The sequence below is a fragment of the Pyxicephalus adspersus genome, chromosome 5 (genome assembly GCF_032062135.1).
Source record: "Pyxicephalus adspersus chromosome 5, UCB_Pads_2.0, whole genome shotgun sequence".
NCBI lineage: Eukaryota > Metazoa > Chordata > Amphibia > Anura > Pyxicephalidae > Pyxicephalus > Pyxicephalus adspersus.
In genome coordinates, this window is record NC_092862.1 from 31,396,659 (window position 1) to 31,420,142 (window position 23,484).

Here is a 23,484-nt window from a genome sequence, read left to right on the forward strand (position 1 = left end):
CTCAGCAGATAGGTAAAGCAGATTCCTCACTGGTAGTCCTGCTGAATTTCTTATATCTGAACTCCAGACAGTAAAAATTTGTACTCCTCTGCACAGCAGGACTGGAAAAGGTGGGGGACAGCTATTTAAGCTAATCAGGCTCCTACAATGCACAGTGATTTCAGTCTATGTCAGCAATAGCATACTGTATTTTTTAAAGTTTGAGTGTACTATAACTGCTGTTGATGAGTCAACCCAGATTTTTTTTTAAGAAGAAATTGTGGGTGGGTGGCAGCCCCATATTGTGACCCAACTCTTCAGTAACACCCATAAACAGCCTGGTGGTTACTGAAAAATACTGGGTGGTGTGCCTGGCTAAAAGGTGCTAGGGAGAACAAATTTAAAACTTGCATAGGTAAAATGTACTTATATTGAGCTTGATCTCATAAATATCATTTGATCTAGAGATGTGGGCTGCTAAGATAATATGCAAACACTGAACACCTCTAAAAACTCAATTTAGCTTTTTTGCCTTCTGAAGCTTTTTATTGACTATTTAAGTGAGGTTATGTAGTTAGCTTTTTCTTACTACCTTAACTGCAATGTCATTTTGCTTTTTCAGGCAAGAAAGAAATGCTGGGGCTAAAAAATAGAATTAATTTTATTTATCCCTAAATGTTTTGGGCCTTTATGACTAATACCATACTGCCAGAAATTTTACAGGGAAGTTAAAATCTGCCTAAAGATTGAATTTGTTATATACCCAGGTCTTCTGATCAATTTTTTGCATCCTTAGTATATGAGTTATATGTCTAAGTCTAAGTGAACAGGGCTTCATTCTCAAGGTCTTGCTGAAGGCTCTGGAACCCATGTGTATGACTAGCTTCAGATTGAAACTTTATTATGGGTCAATTTTGTAAGGTAATGGAGTGCAGGAAGCTAAGTGTACCCTGCACATTACTCTGCTTTACATTTAATTGCTTTACCTCCACCAGTTGGCTACTGGAATGTCAAAAGCATTGTTGTTACAGGTTATCTGCACCCCAGTTTAGGGGAATGCTGAGGATTTCCTAAATGTTTTGGGCCTTTATGACTAATACCACATTGCCAGAAATCTTACAAGGAAGGTAAAATCTGCCAAAAAATTTAATTTCATATATACCAAGGTCATCTGGTCACTTTTTTGCATCCTTAGTATATGAGTTATATGTCTATGTCTGGGACTGTAGTAAATACATAGGGATATATAAAATGGCAGTATGGCTAAATACCTATCACTATAGGTGGCTAAATTTTAATTTTATTATTGTAATTGCTTTTATTCGCCCTCTGCTTCATATCTCATGTGTAATCAGCCTTTCTCAACCTTGTTAACATGGGGAAACCCTTGAAATAACTTTCAGGTCTTCTGGGAAACCATGTTATATTTACTATATCTTCAGCTCACAGCCTCATACACTGCTGGCCATTGGGAATGAATGAAGAATGTCGCCTGTACAGATAGCCAAAAAGATAATTTGCGTCACCTAAACTGATCTGAGAGGCACAAATTGCTCATTGCTCAACCTCTGAAGAAACCCTAGTTGAGAAACACTGTGTGTAATGTTCATTGTTGGCCTTGACTTGGATTATCCCTCATCCTGTGGCACCAAAGTAGTTTAAGAATTTGGGACTGTTACATGGCTTTAAAGCAATGGTTGCCAAACTTTATAAATAAATAAAATTACCGGCTCCGGACAGCGCATGCGAGGGGAGCCGGATGTCGCTCCCATAGTGATGTCATGATGCCATTATCCTGCCCACTTTCCCATCGCAGATCTGAGCCTGGGATTTGTATGGGGGACGTGGTCCGCGGCTCTGGCCGGTGCGCCCTGCCCCGCCCCGGGGTCCTTCTTCTTGATGGTACTTCTTGATGGGCCAGAGCCTCAGACCACCAGTGGTTGGGGACCGCTGCTTTAAAGGACTCTGGTCTTATCTGGGTTAATCCACACCTGGATTGTGGGCATTACACCTATTATATAGGGAAAACCTTTTGTAGGAGTAATTTTTTTTTTTTTCTAATATTCATCCATAATGTTACTTCAGATGCTTCCGTTGTATACCTGTAAGGGGATACAGGTATACAATTCCCTGGATTCAAAGACATAAACATATTGAGGCACCAATTAGACTTGGTGAGAAAAAATATATTTTCATTAAGTCAAAATAATTTATTCAGACCAAATATTTTCACTCATGAGAATTTGGACCTAATCAGTAATAGTGTAGTACTAAATGTAGTTGCCAAAGTATGCACATGGTTATCATTGTTTTATTCAATAAACATTTATTGTTGGATCTCTACAATAGGAAAACCATGTACCTATTTGCTCTAACCAATTTTTTATTTTTTTTCTGTGGGGTGTTCAGTGAAACAAAAGTCATGGATGTTGACACCAGGATAAATTCTTTTTTAATAAGGATGGGTCATCTCCTTTGTTCATAATTTAGAGTTAATAAGTAATCTTCTATTTGTAAAAACATTGATGGCACTACAAAGAACGAAGTATAAGAAAAGCATGGAGCCAGTTAAATATAATTGTATGTGTAAAGTATAATGTTAATATGTTATTCTGTTGGAATTGATCAGCAGTTAGAAGATTTGTATTCAATCGTCTAATTCGAAAATGCTTCTCTTCTCCCTCTATAGGTCAGAATGGTTCTTTTGCGTTCAGTGCTCATTTGTCATAACAAATCATGAAAGTTAATTTACAGCGGCAGTCATCTGATGTCTATCTGATGTCTGTAAGGGCTTTAACCTCCTGAGCGTTACACTGAGGTCTAGATTTCTGTATCAAAAGTGATCCACTGTTTTTCATGAAATTTTTTTTTTAAATTGTAGACCTGTAACTTACAGAAATATGTCCGTTATGTACTTTGTATTAATTTTATATTATTTTGTATTGGATTGGATACGCAAGTTTGTATCCAATCAAATACAAAATATAAATTTGAATTTCCAACGGCTAGGAGGTTAAGTTCAATATACTGAGTGATTAATTGATGTACACAACAACTGCATTGTTGTAAGAACTATTTTTACATCTGGTGATTTGTCTGAAGTAGAATGTTCAGATAAAGTGCCCTTTTTTGTTCTTATTTATTTATTGTACACATTGTAAACACGTTGCCTTTTGGGATATCAACAATTTCACTAGTTTTAGATGAATATGTGTGCACACTTGTTGGAAACCATATCTTATGCAATGTACACACGTGCAATAATTGTTGTTGGAAAGGATCTTTCATGACCCTTTCCAAAGACAAAAGACTGCACAATGCATCAACGAGTGCTGTAAATACAGCGCCGTTCCACTCTATAGATAGGGAAGAGGGGAGAACGACGGAGCTCTCTCCCCCTCACTTTCGTTACGATTGTCCATCGTTCATGGATCTGCCAGGACAGATCAATGAATGACGAGCGCTGTACACACGCCAGTTTTTCATCCGATATCAGCCCTAAGGTGATTATCGTATGAGAATCATCTGGCATGTGTTCGTAGCCTTACAAGTTCCTGTTTAGAAATTCCATATGGCATATAGCAAGGTAGGGTTGGACTGGCCAGCACTAGTTTAATTTCGTGGCATTCATTATGCGTAAATGATTGTGTTGTAACCTGCTCTTATAGTTGTGCAATACACCTGACAGTTGATATCTTAGCTGCTAGTAAGATCCTGTGTTTTACTCTCACACCCTTGTACATTTCAATAAGAGCTGACGTGAATGGGAATGCAAGCAGGACAATCCCTTTGACAAGTGTTATTTACTCATAAATAGGAACCTCAGTCACGTGCACATAACTGGCACTAAATGTGTAAATTGTGTGTATGCACCCTGAACTGGATGAATAAAATAGTATTTATGTCATGGAAACTTTTATCAATGATGATGGCAATGTCAAGTTAAAACAAGTGTCTAGGCTGGAGAAATCTGCCTTTCATCTCCTGGGTCTGTTCACTTTAATGATGTTTTTATTATAAGATCAATTAAAGGTTATGATTAGCTGCAGAGGGCAAGGAAATTGCCTGTGAGTGCTACCTTCACCCCTTAAAAAAAAAAGTTATTTGATGTTCTGCTGATTCACCAGTTTCAGAGTAGTCTTGATCTGCATGCCAGTTTGGGGTCAGTAAAATGTTCGCTTCACTGTGGTCAGTGTGGCAGTCATCTAGGCAACAAATGTCTTCAGGAGTTCTTGGCATTGGTAGCCTTTTTGTTACTCTCAGCTGCACCAGAAAAATGTTTAACACATCATATTAAGGCTATATATACCGATCTTATGTTATGTATTTATGCATATACACCTAATGACTTTAATCTCATATATGCTTTACCATATTTTTTTGAAGCTTAAACAAAAACAGCTGACCACTGGTCAACAAACATTTTCTTGCCAAACAGATTAAAGTCATTTTAGGTTATGTTTGATGCACAGATTCCAAATATGGTGTTGGTTTTGCTAGATTCCTCAATAATAACCTCATAGAAAACTAATGTAACATGAAAATTATGTAAAATTAAACTAGATATGCCTACATGTACAAAATTAAATTTTTTAAATACCTAATGTCAATATATTCTATATTAAGTATATTTACAGATTTAATCACAAAGAAGTAATTGAAAAACTTAGTTTGTATGATTTCCTTTTATGCCGATGATCAGGACAATCACGTTGAAGGCTCCAGCAGTAGTCTGCCATCATGTGTCTATCCCATCTGCCCTGATACTTTTCTTCCATCACCTTTATATCTTGATGGAAGCTCTCCCCTTGTTCCTCACTGAAATCGCCATGGTTTTCTGGAAGTTTTTTAAAACGGCTAAGTTTAAGAGCAAATATTCCTAATTTTGTGCTTTATGGTTACCCCAAGAAGTTCTTGACAACCATGACATAGCTGTGCCAAGCAGAAGCTTCAGTATCGGTCATGTAACTTGTGAAATTTGAATCATTTATCAGTTTCCAAATCTGGGGTCCATTAAAGATTCTTGCTTTTAGTTTTCCAGTACTCAATCCAGGGAAGAATCTACAATTGTATTTGAAGCAATCACGGTCCTTGTTCAGAGCTCTAACGAATTGCTTCATTAATCCCAACTTTATGTGTAGTGGGGGGGAGAATGTTTTCTTTTTTTCTTTGTCAACCATTGGGTCGGTAATGATGTTTGCTGCACCTTTTTTCATGTTTTCCCTTGGAGGCCATGCCACTTTTTTTTCCAGTGATCCTGCTTTGCTCTACTATCTCACAAGCAGATAAAACATGGGTACTTTGTGTATCCACTTTGCTGTCTAAGTAGGAGATTCACCATTTCTAAATCAACATATATAGACCTTTGGTGTTCATGATAGCAAAGCTTTTGTAAGCCCATTTTGATATTTTCATATTCTTCCTTAAGTTTTGTTGAGGGACCAATTGAAATTGATCCATAGCAGATTTCCAGCTTCCGAGTGGAACGTTCTATGAAAAGCCGGCAGTCTTCTGCTCGGTACTCCCATATGGTCTGCTATTCTGGTACTCCCATATGGGCTAGTAGTCCAGGGATGTTACAACAGTACACAAGGTCTCCATCTTCACTGACATATGTTAGGAGTGTCACCTCTCTTGTCCTATAAACCGTTATTTTAACTTCTGGTTTCGGACAGTTCTTTTAGCCTGGATGCTAAAAGTTCAGATGCTTGTTTTGACAGACTTAGGTCACATATTAAATAATTGAGCTCTTCTTGGGAGAACTGATTTGATGAAATACTTCCTTCATACTCACTTCCACTGCTAACTCCTGGATTACTCTCCAAACCCTGTATATCCTCCATGTCAGATACAGATCAGCACCATGCGGTACACCAAATTTAAAACTTTTCAATTTTTCATTTGTCCACTGATGTAGACACTCTACACAAGTTTTGTATACCATACAGGGAGCCCAATACCTATCTTGTTCCCTCAGTTTAATACCAAATATGCAAGATATGCTTGTTTCACACACTGGAGCCAATTCAGTGAAACGGATGTAATTTCTAGATTCAGCAGACCTGAAGTACAATAAATATATTGAAAAATCATTGGCGAGTGAAAAAAACATTTTTTTGTTGAGCTGTGTCATCCTTTCTCGGAGGTCTTGTTCAGGTGCTTCTGTTCTTGTTCCTGCATTCTCACCCTGTCACCGTCTTCCAGTAGAGACAGGTGGCAACTTCAAAATGCATCATGTAGCCATACCTCACTATCACGAGAGTTGTCCTAAGAAATGCTATATGCCATTGCTGATGTTTCTTTGGGTATGAAGTCATGCATAAGATACTAAGGTAAATCAGCAGCATTGAAAACATTCAGAATCAGGATTTTATGTAAATTAAAAACAAAACAAAAAAACATGGCAGTTCCATCTTGCCTGAATGACATTTAGATTCCTACTTACTATTGCTATGCTATATTCTTTGTTAACATCAGGAGAGTAACTTCTCTTGTCTTCTCTTTGCACTGGTAAATGTCTCAATGTTGGTGATGCTCATCATGAGCTTTTATTTAATACGGAACTTAAATCTACATAAAAAAAAAAAAAAAAAAAAAAAACACAATTTTTTTACTCTTCTTTCCTCTTCTTCTGTGTACTCCTTCGTACGTCACCCGATCTTTCACTGCACAGGTACAAGGTCGGGTCATGTAGATGGGGAAAAAAGATTGCAGATCTCACCGCAGCATGCATGAGATCAGCAATTTTTATTGTCCCGTTAAAGAAAGGGCTTCTTCTGCGCATGCCCAGAAGGAGTAGCCTACGTCACGCATCCTGGGAGGCTCTTGGCTGGTCCTTCTGGAGCAGTCGTTCTTCCCATTACCTCCTAGATCTGGAGAGCCAAGAAAGGATCTCTCCTCCTGGAACCAATGTTAAAGTGTATCTCCAGCCAATCAAAAGACTGGAGAAGGTTTAGAAGCTCTGGGAGGTATTTTATTTCATGTAATACCCCTTCAGGGACAATTCACTACATGGCTGTCTTTACTGATTCAAGAAGTGAGGTAAAATCCTACCTTCAACATTTGTCACCAGAACAAGTGTTCTATTGTGGATAATTTCTCATTTACTCCTGTCTGTATGAAAAGTTTAAATTTTTACATTCTTCCCAATTACTCTTAAGGAGACAAAAGTGTTTGGGACAAACAGGTAGGGGATGGAGTTATAGAAATTTGAAAGAAGTTTCCCCCTTTTTGCACTCTACATTTTGGGTGGAAGTTCCCTTTTAGATAGACATGGAGCAATTAAAGTAAAAAAAATGAGATTTATACAGTTTAGCTGGACTTGCCTTTTAATGAAAATATATGTTAGGCCTCCAACAAGTTGAATGTAGTGAAATGTTTGCATTGTTATTAAATTGAACATGGATTTGTTTGATGCCCTATATCTTGTCTTTTCAGGCAGCATTACGCCAACGGTTGAGCTGAATGGTCTGGCCATGAAGAGAGGAGAGCCTGCTATCTACAGGCCTTTAGATCCGAAACCACTTCCAAATCACCGCACCAACTACAATTATCGGGGCATGTACAATCAGAGGTACCAAATGTTTTCTAAAAATGTTACCCAATATCTGCTTTATAGCTAGTTATAAAGGGTTATGTGCTCACCATAAATGGATCTCTTCTTGCGGCTAATTTAAGTTTTCTTGGTATTGTGTGTTGAGAATACAGTGGTGCCTTGGTATAAGTCCTTAATCTGTTCCAGATTCTTGGACTTTAACCAAACAGGACTTGTATCAAACAAATTTTTCCAATAAGAAATACAAGGAAAATGACTAATCCATTACCATGAAAAAAAAATCCTATTGTTATTGGCATATTATACATTGATGGGGCTATATAGAACAATTTAAACACATCTTAATACTAAGGTACATATACAAAAGCAATTAAATGAAATAAATTAAAATATAACCTCACTTTACCTTGCTGTCAAGTCGAGTGCCTACTAGGATGCTGCTGAGAAGGGAGGAGGAGGGGATGTTATGTAATTCACAGAGCGTTATAGCGCAGGTTGTTCACTGAATAGTGGCAACTGACATACTGACGCTCGTGGTGCAGTCGTGGCTTTGTCTCGAGAGAGGTAAATAAGGGTAGCGCGTGTTGTGACTCATTTTGACCAATACAAGTTCTAGCCCAAGGGTTGTATACCAAGCAAGATTTTTCGTGTAAAAACAGGACTTATGCCAAAGCGGACTTATCCCAAGGTAGCACTGTATCTTACATAGAGGCCAAAGGAAGCCTTGCGTTTCTATTATTTCTGAATGGCATTCCAATAAAACTATTGCACATGCATTGCATTGCAGACACACAGTAAAATGCACCACTGTGTATTGTGATGCGGCAATAAAATGTACATAACTTTTTTTGCTGTCACCTATTTATTTTAAATAGAGTGTTTGAATGTGACTCACATTACTTCTTGTAAATCTCATGTTTTAATGTAAGACAGTACAACTGGAAGTTGCAAATGGGCCAAATGTAGAACAGCACACAGACTTGAAGAGGAAGTAAAATGTGGTATGTACAGAAGTTGACATACCCAATAGTTCTGGTTTTTGCTTAAAACAAGTCTGGTAAACAGCATTTCAAAGCATACAAATTGACTCTTAGAAAGTTGAAAAATGTAACTTTTACTGCAGTTACATTTATTTTAACCCATCATTCAGTCACCATACCCCTATTCCATAGCTCACCTGTAGTGCTGCAACTACCCAATGAACACCTGTATAATTCTAGAATGCATGTATGTGTAAAGGACTAATCTGTGTTGTAATGCCTAGGAATTCCTGTAGGGGGACCTTTTAAACCAGTAAAATGTATTGGCTATTTCTTAGTATTCATCCTCCAAATAAAGCTGATTTGGGGGGTTCCCCACTATGTACTTTTAAACAGTGTTTAAGATACAGGTGCCATATTGGTCCTTGTTTTCCCAGAGAGCTGTCTTAACAGGAAAAAGAAGATAATGACACAGCTATGGACTTGGTATAGTGCTGCGTAATATATCAGCACTTTATAAATACTTGTTAAAAATAATGTTATTTGCCAGAAGAAAAAATTAAATGTTATCAACTGCAAATTAAAGGGAACATTACCTGTACCTCTGCTTTTTTGGGTCATTGTACAGTTACTTCTGCATTTATTGTCTAGATAGTTTTAAATTTTCATAATTTGATATTTTTTGCTAAGGATAAACACCATATTCTTTGAGTACTATAGATCCTGTACCAGGCAGCTTGAAAACTATTGAATCTCTTTGTGCACTTCTGAACAGGACTGTGGCGTTGGAGTCAGTGTTTCAGGTACCCGGAGTACTCCAACTCCAGATACATAGCAATTACTTCAACCCATCAGCCCTGAGGCTGTTATGAGATTGTAAGGGCCATGAATACAAGAAAGGCAGCAATAAATTTGGGAAAAAAGCTGCAAACCCATGATGGAAATGGCAGAAACTAAGTGGACAAATCAAAATGTTGTCACATTCACAAACTGACGTATGAGGTGAATGTCATTGTCAATTAAAAAATCATGAAAATACTTGATGAGATGAAAAACAGAGGATTTACCACAAGGAAGGATAGATTACACTTAGCTAGAAAATAGTTAAAAGGCCCATCTGATTTGAAAACAAAAGTTTTTGAACATATAGAACTAAGAAAATTATGTTTTAGAATATTGGGAAGATAATTTTGTAGGGTAGGACAACTCATGGTGTAAAGTATTTCACATCAACTTTGAAACATGGTGGAGGTAGCTATGTGGTATAGCCATGTATGGATGCCGTTGGATGTCCCAGTTTATTGATAGAATGACCACTGACAAAAGTAGCTGGATGAAAATTTTTCTCAATGAGTAATGAGAATCCTTTTGATCTTTCAACAACTATGTAGTAAAATGCTTGCATAATTGGATACAAATTTGTTTACATGGACCCTCATATTATATGTTAAAGCTAAAGAAGGTTGTGCTAATATTGCATAATTAGAATTTAAATATGTATGACCAGCCTAAATGCAAATTGCACCATAGAATATCCATCAGAATTTATCTGTTATTGTTATAGTTGCTGTAAAACTTTAGTTTTTCATCAATTCCCTATGTCTTAAATATTGATTTTACCAGCAGTTCCAAACATTGCCTTAAGGGGGAGCCACGTGTCTATGCAATTATTTGCTCTTGTATCACAGCTGTGAAAGGAAACGTTGCTATTCCAGAATAAGGAAAATTTAGGGTTATGCACTGCAGCACTAAAAACACATGACTGCATGGTAAGTGTATTTAGTCAGTAATCCTTCCTCTCACTGATATTAGCAAAAGCAAATGCTACTTTAAAATACATTTTGATTACAATAAATCTAAATTTGTAAGAAAGCTTTATGATGCGTACTGCTATATCAGGGTGCTTTAAGGTGAGGTGATAGTGAAATGTTTATACGGCTGCTGTGAAAACTAACTTTATATTTGGCTGTTGGAGTATGGAAGGGGAAGAAAAATGTATACACGACAGCGGTGTTATGTGAATGTGAGAGAACTGTATATGTGGCTGCTATAGGGGGGTATAAATGTTATGAGAATTATAAACATGGCTTCTGTACAGAGTGAGAACTCTATGTATGGATGCTGTGGGGAATGGTGTGTGTGTGTGCGCGCTGTAGGGAGCGGGGACTACTGCGTATGTGTGGATGCTGTAGGGAGCAGGGACTGCGTATGTGTGGATGCTGTAGGGAGTATAAATGTTTTGGGGATTGAGGACTGTATAGTTCACACTCCCCATAGCATCTATCTATACTGTTATCACTCTACACAGCAGCCATATTTACAATTATCACGCCCATAGCATTCATAAATAAATGTGGCTTCTCAAGTCATAGCTATATAAAGGATCACTGTAGGGAGTCAGAACTGTATATCTGGATGCCATGGGGATTGAGGACTGTATGTATGTAAGTTGTAGGGCGTGAGAACTGTATATATGGGTGCTATGGGGGGTGTGAACTAATAATAAGCTAATACTGCTAATAGACCACCAAACTCCTTGTACATGCTCTTATCATCTCTCGTCTGGACTACTGTAACCTCCTCCTCTCTGGTATTCCACTAACCCGACTCTCTCCTCTACAATCTATTATGAACGCTGCAGCCAGACTCATCCATCCTTCCCTCCGCTCCTCTTCCGCTGCATCTCTTTGCAGATCTCTACACTGGCTTCCATTTCACCTGAGAATCAAATTCAAGCTCCTGTGCTTTGCCTTCAAATCCCTACACAGTTATTGTCCCACTTACATTTCTGACCTGGTAAAAAAAAGTACTTCCCCAGCCGCTCTCTCCGCTCCTCCAATGACCTACTACTGACCTCCTCACTCATAACCTCATCACACGTGCGGCTCCTAGACCTTTCTAGAGTCTTCCTTGTCTTATTTGCCTTGCTCCTACTTTCTACTCATATAAAAGAGCACTCAAAACCAATTTTTTCAAACTTGCCTACCCATCTTCTTCTGTTATTTGAAACCGTCACTACTTCCCACCACTACGAAGTGAGAACTGTATATATGCTATTTAATTTACAGCGCTGTGTAATATATTGGTGCTATATAATTCCTATTTATTATTAATAATAATAATATTAATAATCATAATAGTGTGTACAGTGAGAACTAAATATTTGGCATTTTTTTTAGCATAAATGCCAAATAAATATATATATATATATATATATATATATATATATATATATATATATATATAGCTGCTATAGAGAATTAGGAATCGTATGTCTGGCAGTGGGTCATACAAATCCATGGTGTTGCTGGCTCCTTATGTTTGGGAATATTCCTCTTCACTTTTTGTAGTTCTTGTGGCTGCACTAGATGGCGCTATTGCCTGTTTAATTCTTATAAATTTTAATAACTCTTGGTTTGTAAAGTCTACCAGGGGTAAGCACACTCCAAGTGACAGGTATTCATTTGGTATTTAAATTTTAAAGAAAATAAAAGCAAACCTGAATTTTACAGCTGCTCATACATCTTCAGATTGAGCTAATTTTTTTTTCATGTCAGTTTGAAATAGAACTAAATGGCCCCAGGAGCCCTTGCCATAGTGTGCAAATAGGCAGAATTCTTGCAAAATTTGGCAAACCTACCAGCTCCCCCTATGTCCTTGTGTAGCCTCTGCTTCCATCATGTACCGATAGTACCTTTCACCTTCCCTGCATATTAATACTTCAGCCCTAGCAAATTGTTCATGCAAATCCCACATGTTACTTTATCTCAGGACCGGGCTCCCACACCTGACATCTGACAAATACAGAAATATACACTGACTGGCAAATTGCAGACTTACAATCTAAAAAAATACAACATGAAGAATGAAGAGTGTTTCTGGCAAACAAAACTCTGCTTGCTACTGATGTTTTTAAAGTTTCTCCTTCCAGTGTTCTAATTTTATTTGTGCCTTTGTATTGAGTCTAACATTTGGCGTAGCAAAGGGAGAGAAGTTTATGATCTTTGTTCCTATTACTGACACAAAGGATATAAAATCTTTTCATTGTGTTGGGGGAAAAACTACTAATTATAATTTGTAAACAGTATTTTGGGGAGGATCCATATTTCATCATTTCATATGTCCGGTGTGCTGTCTGCTTAGTAGTGAGCTGTGTCTGTACTTTACTGTCATCTCTGTGCTGAGTATGTCAGAAGTGCAGTATAAGTCATAATAATGTAAAAATACAATAATAGAGAACGAACATTTTTTTTTAATCATGGCTGAAATGAGAAGTTGCTGAAAAGTCTGAGGTTTTCCTTTTACGGACTTGTTAAGATCAACATTTTTCTTAGAATATCCATTTTTCCCAGTGCATGTTAGGTAAACTTATCTCTGCTTGATCAGCAAAGCAGAATGGCAAATCAAGAGCTCTCACGTCAACGATGCCTGAAAGTCTTAAAAAGCTGGCAGATGGTCTAATGGCTAGGCATACATCCAAAACCGTAATCTTATTTATAGCGGGATTTACAGTTTGGCTTATGTCAGATGTGCAGGGTTTGCACAGTGTCTAAGTATTTATGTATATACAATTTATTTTGTGTAGCGAAGGGTGAAACTCTCATAAGGTTTCGTTGTGTGTATGTGTTTTTTTTTCCTCTGTCCCATTGGGGGCATTTAATATTACTTCCTGACACGAAAGGAATTGAAATGAAATATCTACAAAATAATAATTTCTTATTTTAAAACATTTTTCCCTCAGTTCTTGTTTTGGTGACAAATGTTTTGTCTTTTTGTCTTGATGACTGCGATAAGAGGGTGAATCTACTAGTAGGAGGGGGAGACACAAAGAAATAAAAACTGACATGTTCTCTAACACTTCTACACTCTATCCAAAAATATAAATGGAATTGTTTGTACTTTAAGCAGCAGATATAGCCACGTTTGTTACTTATATACTGGTAACAATAATGTATTATAATGATGAAAACAGTTTGCTGCATTTCTAAGCACTTTTTACATGGTGGCCCATAGGTTAGCGCCCTAGGCTTTGCAGGGCTGGGTCCCAGGTTCAAATCTCAGCCAGGACACTATCTGCATGGAGTTTGCAGGGTCTCCCCGTGTTTGTGTGGGTTTCTTCTGGGTACTCCTGTTTCTTCGCACATCCCATAAACATGCAGTAAGGTTAACTGGCTTCCCTTCAAAATTGGACACCTTAGACTGTGTTAATAATGACATATGACTATTATAGAGGCATTAGACTGGAGACCTTTTGAGGGACAGTTAGTGACATGACTATAGACTTTGTAAAGCACTGCGTAATATGTCGGCACTTAATAAGTGCACAAAATACTGTATAATATAATAATAAAAGCAAGAATGTTGTGGATTATGTGGTGCTTCCCTTTGGTCTGTTCCTCGCAAGTCCCATATGTACAAGAAATGTTTTTGTAATTCATATTCAGAATCAATTTTCATGAAAAACTAATGAATAAGAGAGTAATAGAGGGCAGGGGGAGGACATCAGGGGACAGGAGCATTGAATTTATAGATTATTTGTCAGTGCTATATTGTTAAATCCATGCATCAGACGGATCGAAGATACTTTAATACACTTTAAATAATGTACATTGTAAACAATACACCAGTGTTATATATGCTGAGAGACAGTCTACAGAATATTGTGGCTCTAGGATTCTTAGTGTCAGAAAAAAGAGAAATGTGTTCTATTTTTTTATACCAAAGGTATTTGGGATGAGTAGATTTATCCATGACTTCCCAAAGTTTACACAGGCAACCAGAATACATGTAAAATAAAATGCTTTGTTGCAAAAAAAAAAACAAAAAAATACATTTAAAAAACAAAACAAAAACTGTTCCTTCCCATGAAATAAGTACATTTGCAGACATTATCCCAACCTGTGCAGTATTGTAACGCAAATCAAGCTGCTGTTGTACATATGCTGGGCATCCAAACAATTCCAATAATAGAAAAAAAATATTTGCAGTAGCCAACTTTTTTGAAAAAATATTTAAATTTCCCACTTAAAAAAAAATTAAAAAAAAGAGTTTTAACTTTAAAGCTTGGCTCTGCCATCTCCACATTGTTGATTTCATCTTTATATGCTATAGTAATAAAATGGATTTTCAAGAAGGCCACATAATACACTGATTGACGTGATGTCAGCAGCCTACCTACTCCTAGGCACTGGCTATACAGATGTCTATATACCAATGAAACCTTAAACAAAATGGAATTATTTTTTAAACTGCCATGCTGGGCATACTTGCTGGTTATGGCAGATGCTCACCACCCACCAACAAGTGTAGTTATTACTATTATTATTACAACACAGTATTTATAAAGCGCCAACATATTACATAGCGCTGTACAAAGTTCATAGTCATGTCACTAGCTGTCCCTCAAAGAGGCTCACAATCTAATCTCCCTACCATAATCATGTGTCTTTAATAGAGTCTAAGGTCAATTTTGGGGGGAAGCCAATTAACCTAACTGCATGTTTTTTGGGATGTGGGAGGAAACCAGAGTACCCGAAAGAAAACCCAAGCAGACACAGGGAGAACCTGCAAACTCCATGCAGATAGTGTCCTGGCTGAGGTTCAAACCTGTGACCTAGTGCTGCAAAGGCCATAGCGCTAACCTCTGAGCCACCGCCCTGTACTTCCACTTTAAATATTGCTTTTCCAGAGATTTTATATTTATTACTTATGTACTTGCATGTAAAGTGCTATCAACTCTATTATGTAAACACATGAAAGCGTAATTCTGTTTAAAAAAAATAAAATAAAAAAGCAAACAAAAAACATATACAGTAGAACCCCGGTTATCTGGAACTTTTGATTGCTCCTGCAGCACTAGCAGAGCTGTGGCATTTGTTCTGCATCCAAGAACACATACTACAGCTCCACTAGGGTTGTGTGAGCTATCAAGAAAGCGGAGCTGTCAGCAGAGCTCCACTGATTGCTCAGCTCCGTGATTGGCTGAGGAATGGGAAACCCTAATGACGCTTGAGTCGTGATCAGGGTTTCCCTTTTCTCAGCCATTCAACACTAGAGGTGAATGGGGGACATCTCTCCATTCAAGTCTATCGCTGAATTGCTGAGAAAAGGAACCTCAGTTATCCGGAATTGGCCATTCCCTGTGGGCACCAGATAGCCAAGTTTCTACTGTGTGTATGTCCTGTGTGTGTGTATCTCCAAACATCTCCAACTTGGTCTTGTCTGTCCAAAGGAAAATATTCCAGAAATCTTGTGGTTTGATCATATGCAAAATTGCAAAGTTAAAATGTGCTGCCATTTTGTTTTCTATTCTAAATGAGAAGAGGCTTTCTCCTGGCAACTAAACTCAACAAGCAATGTTTGTTTAGTTCCACTGATGTTTTTCACTGAATAATCTTTCTCACAGTAGAGAGGTGGGCTTAAAATTGTTTGGAAACGGCTTATTACCCATAGATTTACCACAATGCTGCTGATGGTCACACTTGCTGATGATTAATTAATCACATGCATTTGATTAGCACCACTTGCCTTCTACCTTACCTTCTTGATTTCAATTAGTAAGGGTGTATTTAAGTTTTGTTTTGCTTTTTTTTTTTATTATTTAATTAATAATATTTTATTTAATTTTTATTTATGTTCAGATATGAAAATTGTTTGAATTAAAAGTGGTTGTACTGTTTTTTTCCTCATGACATTATATCAGTTTGTGTATGTTTATATGTGCCTTGTTTATTGCATTACCATAGTTGGCACCCCCAGGCAGCCTGTTCATATAATGTGCGTCTGTTACCTTATTTAACCCGCTAAACTACTATCATCTACTGGTAGAAAGTAATTACTGTAAAGGATCACTCTAGGATGAAAGTGAGTATTACAGCCAAAGTGTTTTTTACCCCCTTTGCTAGATATTAGGTGAAATATTATTTAAAGACAACTTCTAATGCAGCATTTAGGCAAAACAGTTAAAAATTATATCACTGTGATTTTATCATTTTTATGTTTTCACATTTTATTTTGAAACAATTACACATATTTTCTTCAGTTCACATTATTTTGGGTGAATGGACCAGAGACTTGTATTACAGCCCAGTCAATATGATATGCTGGCTGGTGAGGCTGCTTTCAAAAGGTTGAAGGTTGAACACTTCCAACTCTGAATACTAACACAAAGCTGTCAAACATTTTAACAGCCTATACCAAACTAAAATCATGTTGTTGGTACAGAAATAAATGCTTATGAAAGGTTGATGCGGTGAGAATGTTTATAGAGCACATTCCAGAGATCTTATCTGTTGAGTTTTATTCCTGGTTTATTCTAAGTGAAAGGTAAAAAGAAAAAACAGTTGGCATGTTAATTTAATATTTGTAAAGTCTTTGATGTGGCATGTTGAGTTTGGGATATGAGATCCTATATAGTACAAAGATAACGAATGTTTTCAGTCTGCCTTGTTATTTGTCTGACAGGGTATCTGAATGTGCATTAGTCATTTTTATGCTTCAGCAGCTTAGAAATGGCTAAGTCTTGCCTACCCAAAGTCTTTTCTATGGTTTATGAAGTAATTTCCAGGTATTTTGGATCATCGGGAGAGTTTGAACATTTGCCAGTCTGTATGTATAGTGCAGTGATGTAATTTAGTGGCCCAAACGCTCTAGTTCTGTTCAATAGGACCCCACAGTTATTGTAAGTAATAAAACATCGTATTTTGATACATTTTTATGTATTTTGCTGTTTTTATGTGTGCTCCAACATAGATGTTTTCAAGCAACTTTTTAAAAAAATTAACTTTGTCTCTTTGTGGCCGCATACTGTAAGTGTGACGAATCAGCAAAATAAAGTAATAATGTGCCATACCAAGACTGTGTACACATGTTAGATTTTTGTCATTGGAAACAATCTTAAAAGACTGAAAAATGAGTGCTGTACATATAGCGCTGTTCTGTTTTATGAAGAGAGGAGGAGGAGAACGAGCCAGCGGCACCCCACTGCGCTCTCCTCCTTTTGCTTCTATTGTGGCCGTTCATCTTCAGTTGTTCGTGGATCCTCCAGGACGAATGCTCTAACGATATCTGACGGTCACTGTACACGTCAGATTCTCGTACGAAAATCATCAGACGTGTGTATGTAGCCTTAAGCTACGTACACACTTCCAATTATTATCGTTGGAAAACGAACGACGAACGTTCATGCACGATATCTACGAACGATCGTATAGCACCGATCCTGCACATAGAGTTAACGACACGATCGTTCGTAGATATTGTACACACAATAGATACGATCGTTTGAGCGATAGAGGAACTATGTGCACGACAGGAAAGTGAACGGACGTTCGTTCATCACGCATGCTCTGAACATGGACGATCAACGAACGACCGTACACACGAACGATGTTCAACGATCGTCGTCCAATCCGATCCGCCGGTCCGGTCGTTCGTTTCCAGCGACTTTCCTCGTTCGTCGGCGTCGTTGGTTACTTTTTTACGAACGATTTTTTGCCCAATCGATCGTTCGTCGTTCGATTGGAACGATAAAAATTGGAAGTGTGTACGCACCTTAAGTGTATATCTGAAACCTTGGATAATCCCTCCTAACTACCTGATCACCCTTGGTATCTGTAAAAAAACTGAGCTGCACATTTCAGGATACCAGGCAATCCTGCTCAGGAGTTAAGTCATCCAATCCTGGGCAATCAAGGTGGTCAAAAACAAAGACGGGGGCCCTGCGAGGGAACAGGGACAGGTGAGTAATGCAGATATAGTTCCACTTTAAACACCCTCATGTTGACTACAAAACCTTTTTTAACATTTCCAAAACAATATTAATGACTGCAGGGATCTTAAGTTGGCAGTAAAAGAGGACCCCTTACATTGAATCGGGAACAGAGCCCACTTACATTGGTGTTAACGTTTTCAGTGAACAGATCTCAGGGAAAAGGTTGATTTATCTGGCTGGATATTATTAGGGTAAAAGAAGCAAGAGTAGTAACAAATTGATACTTGAAGCTAACTACCAGTAGAAATCGTGAAATCAGCCGAAGCCAACTTAGTGAAAATGTACCACACATAAAAAGTTACTTAAAGAAAGGCATTTGTGTGAATTATTTAAAAAAAAAAAATCTCTTGATAATTGTAATAATTTTATTAGCGTTAAACCCTATCATGAGATTATTTTAATATAATTCCCGCAAAGCTCTTTCTTTAGGTAACTTGGTATTAAGTTACTTTTATACATATGTGTGGTATTGATATATGGGACTTTTCCAATTTTTTGGTCATAAAGTGTTGGGAATAACAAGCTTTGCTGTACGTTAATAAAAATGTAAACATGGAAAAATGTATGGTTTCGTATAATTATATAAACATATAAACATTAAAACAGTTCTGTTTTAATTTGGGGCAGAATGTTTAAGTTGTCCAACTTGATTACAACTGGCCCTTGTTACTGATCTTGTTTTATTCACCTACACATTCTTTGTATTGCAGGCATTACTGGTAGCCCTTGTAGAACAAGTGGTGCTTTCCCCAAACCGGGACCAATTCACTTGCCACAGAGTATATTTGTATGTGACCTATAAACATTTCTGTTTCTTCTTTCCCAGCTCTAACCTCAACTACTTTGCATACTGCAAGCCCAGAACACACTCATGTTGAGTTTCACAAATTAAGTCAAGGTGTAGTGTGGGAGATTTCAACAAACGGATCTGAGAATTTTTTTCTTAGAAAACTGAATTGGCTGGAAATCTGTGGGTTTTGTGATTCCTCAGTAAATTATGCCACGGGGCTCCTGATATTTGTATGTAACCAGGTCTGGACCATTTTGTCACTTTCATTTTTAAAGTAAATCTTATGTATTCCTTTGTTATATTGCATGGATTTTTCTGTATTTTGCTAAACATTAGATCTAAACTCCAAAAAACGTTTTTTTATTTACATAGATAAAAAACAGAATGCATGTGATAAACATTGAGGAAGTATCTGTGCCAAGTGTGAAAAAAGCTAAGTTATGGCCATCTTTTCAACTTTGTTTCATCTGGACATCAATGGTTTACCCATTTTTCTTCCATGGTGATACCTTATTATTACAACAATATTTCACCATGGCTCATTGCCGTTGTCCTAGATTTATGATAGAAAAATGAAGCGTGAACAACATACATAGTGAAAGACTAAACATCTGTTTGTCATTATATGTTTGTTCTCTTGATTGCCTAATGGCAAAATAACCTGTTGGAGGTGACCTTTGCTTCTTTTTCCTGGCTGTTTTAGTTAACTTTGTAGTAACATGGCTTTAGTGGCATGTTTTTGCTTTGCCTGTTTTTTGTGTATTGGATTAATAAAGGGATTCCTCACTTTAAACCAACAGAACCACTAAAGCTAAGGTTAAGCACACGGGGTGGAAAACTGTAACACCAATCAGGGCTAGGAATTCATGGATATGGGGAGCACGGACTTCACATTCCTATAAAGGTAGAGACAGATCCAGACCTGCTTTGTAATCTGGTGATCCCATGTGGCTCCCGGCAGCTGGCACCTTGTCAGCCGCTTGGTCGCTCACACTGCAACGTTGGTTCTTGACGTACCACTGTCTGCATGTTTCACAGCTGCCAGCAGTGAGCAGTACTGATACTGCTCACTGCTGCTCCATTTATTCGCTTTGGCGCAGTCTTTGGAAAAAGCTACTCGTAGAATCTCCCCAGAGGCAGCCATTCCCTAGCACGAGGTAGTTGTATACGCACTGCAACCTCATGGCCAGTGTGAACATAGCCTTAATAATTAATTCAAGAGTATTGTTGGGCATTCATTTTTATTGAACTGTTACAATAGAATTTGCATGTAAAAGTATCAGACACTTTGCAGTACTATGCAGTAAATTGTGCAAAACCCTGCCATAAGCAACTACAAAAGCAGACAACAATATGACATTCAGTTCTCCAATGTCGGAAAACTGCTCAAGAGGTCTCCCATGTGTTTAAAAGTATTACTTCCCATCACAAATAGTCCACCAAGATGTTCTGTTAGAAAGAATGGAATAGTATGTGGTAATCTTTAAAGCTTTGTGTAACAAGACTGTGAAATCCATCTAAAAGGGTTACAATAACTAAAAAAATAGCTAATCTATGGTTATGCTACACAAATGTTTATAGATGCATTTTATTCTACACTGAGTCACAAAAACATTTTCCTATATGCTCTTAAAAATAATTATACATTTTTTTTTCATTTAGTTACTACAATTATTGCGTACTTTAGTGCTTTTACCTTTACTTGATAGGCATTCCGTTTGCCAAAATAGAACTTGCAAAAAAGTTTTCCCGAGACAAGTGTACAGCAAGAATATCGGCTTTCATTAGCCAAGCATTCATTTAATTAGAGAATTAAAATGACTGTGGGAACATTTCAAAGGCCCACTGGGCTTAGTGGCTACTTGTAAGATTTTTTTTTCTTGTCTATTTTTATCTCAAATCAGAACTTCATGAACATTTTCATGTACTTTGGGAAATTAAAAGCTGAGTCGATTGCCAACTCCAGAACTCGTTATTGTCTAAGCAGATGAAGTATGTCAAAAGGATTTAAAATTCCACCTCCCTATGCTATTATGGTTCTCTTTGAGTTTAGTTCAGCTGGAAATGGTTGTAGATTTACGCAGAATGGAATTCATTTTTCATCGCCATATTTTTATTCTGCCCACAGACACAATTTTTTTTAACTTGATTGGATTTATTATTTGCTATAGTTATCTTCAATGTATTGTTGTTTTTTTCCTGTTATACCTGAATGATTAAATATTTTACAGTATATTTATCTGAACAATAAAGCTTGTTTGATCACTTCCCTTTAAATCCATCATAAGGAAAGAAACACTTAACCGTGGTTCAGTATTTTTTTATTCAGTATAAAGAAATGATCAGTCTACCAAATGTTCAGCCCATTCCCAAGGGGGTTGTTTTGTTTAGAACTAAACAATATGGTAGTCTGTCTTTAACAAAGTAAACACACTTTAATCCCCCTTCCCCATTTTTTTTTTTGGGGGGGGGGGGAGTTTTTAGTTATCAATCTCTGCTCATTATCGCGGCTCGTTTGCCCAAAACATTTTCGCCTTTTAGCTTCTTCAGGGTTATCTCCGAGACTGTGATATTTTTCCAAACTGTATGAACATCTTCTTGTAGAAAACCAACCTTGATTGTCTAGCTCAGTGTTTCCCAACCTTTCTTAGTCGCGGCACATATTTTACAATTAGAAAAATCCCACGGAACACCACCAAAAAGTCAGACACGTAAATTAGCTACCTGCTGTCATCTAGTGGAAGAGTTTTTTTTGGTTCTGCCTATCACTATACATCGCTGGTATAGACAAATGAAGAAAAATTTTTTGCAGTAAATAAATCATTTTGGGACCAATTAACTGAAATTGGATAATTTCCCACGGTACACCCGAAGATCTCTCAAGGCACACTAGTGTGCTGTGGAACAGCGGTTGAAAAACACTGGTCTAGCTCACTTCCTGGCCCACTTCATAATAGTTTTTGCTCTATACATTCAAATAAAAACCACTCTCTCTAAAATGGGTAATGGCCTAATAAACATTAAAGATGTTTTTTGCCTTTTTACCAACAGTTATGACTTGCCTGCTATTAAGTCATTTGATTATAATCCTTTGCACTCTCCTGTCATTTGGGACAATATTCTCCCTTATGGTCTTATCTATGTACTGTTCAGACCAGGAATTTCCTTGCCCTTCCTTTTTGGATTTGCTCTAAACACATTAAAACAGTGTCCTGAAACCTGCATCTTTAGAATTGCCTCCATCCTTCGCTTCACTCGATAATCACCTCCCACAACCTTTAGACACTGTTGTCTCCTTTACCTGTTTATCCAGGGTCTCCCTATGTCTTTGATCATAAATGTATACGCTCTGATGTCCTGTTTGTCTTTAGTTTGTAAAATTCACTCTTTTATATAATTTATGGTCTTACATTTTAATATGTGGTTCTTATTAGATAAAACCAGTAATAAATTGTTTCTCTGAGTTCTTTGTGACATCATTTCCTTCAAAACTCCATTATAAGTGCTTAGCTTTTTTGTTCGTATCGCTGATTACCAAGACTTTCAGTGTTTTTCTGAATCTTAGTAGTGGGACATAAAGAATACAGCTTGGCCTGCTTTGTAATTAAGGCCAAGTAGCAAGTTTAATGTATTTGGAAACCTGCCTCTTGAACATAACTGAATCCATTGACTGTTCCATTATCTAGAAGAGGCTCTGTAATAGTGCAGTTTAGTCAATTAGACTTTCAATGGCAACCCGTGACTCACTACTCAACCTCCATAACCTGCTGTGTGACACATGCTAGAAATGGCTTCCTCCTTGTCATTAGGTTTGTGATGTATACAGAAATTCAATTACTTTGATCATCTCGTCCATTTTCACTGGCCTCAAGGTAGGATAAACCTGCTGGCACAAAGACTGCTTCAATATTTTATTTTGTCAGCCTTCACTTTTGGCATCTTAATTAGTCCCATAAAACTATTGGGCTTTGCTTTTGCTCTTCTTGACTGTTCATTATTATTAATTAGTTGCAAAGCAGTACATCCTGCAGAGTCACCTTAGGGAATAACAATCGGGTGAAAGCACAGATCATTTACTTACTGCAGAGATTATTTTAACTTTGATACGGACAAATTAAAATGCAACTTTGGCCTTGAGCTTTTTTTTTGCATAGCATGTGTAGACTATTGATAAATGTTTTTGAAACTTGATTCTTCTAATAGTTATACAGTATATTTGTGGAATGTTGTGTTCCTGGAAAAATCTTTGTTGTGGGTTTCCTCTTATCTGGGTCCACTTAGTATTTTTTTTTCAAATCATAGACACTACATTTGTTTAATGGTAATTTAAACCTTGATTTTCTAGTGAGTCACTGAGTGGGAACAAGTAGTGGTAATTTATAACTTTCATGTCAATGGAATACATTTG

At 37.2% G+C, this 23,484-nt stretch overlaps 1 protein-coding gene across 4 annotated transcripts in view; it reads left to right on the plus strand.

Annotated features, from left to right (window-relative positions):
• Positions 1-23,484, plus strand: part of STAU2 (staufen double-stranded RNA binding protein 2) — a 170,836-nt gene that overhangs the window by 19,762 nt on the left and 127,590 nt on the right. For all 4 annotated transcript variants that reach the window (XM_072411049.1, XM_072411053.1, XM_072411052.1 and 1 more), the window contains one exon: positions 7,417-7,552. In XM_072411049.1, coding sequence (XP_072267150.1) covers positions 7,417-7,552 — 136 coding nt within the window. The remainder of the gene's footprint in view (positions 1-7,416; positions 7,553-23,484) is intronic.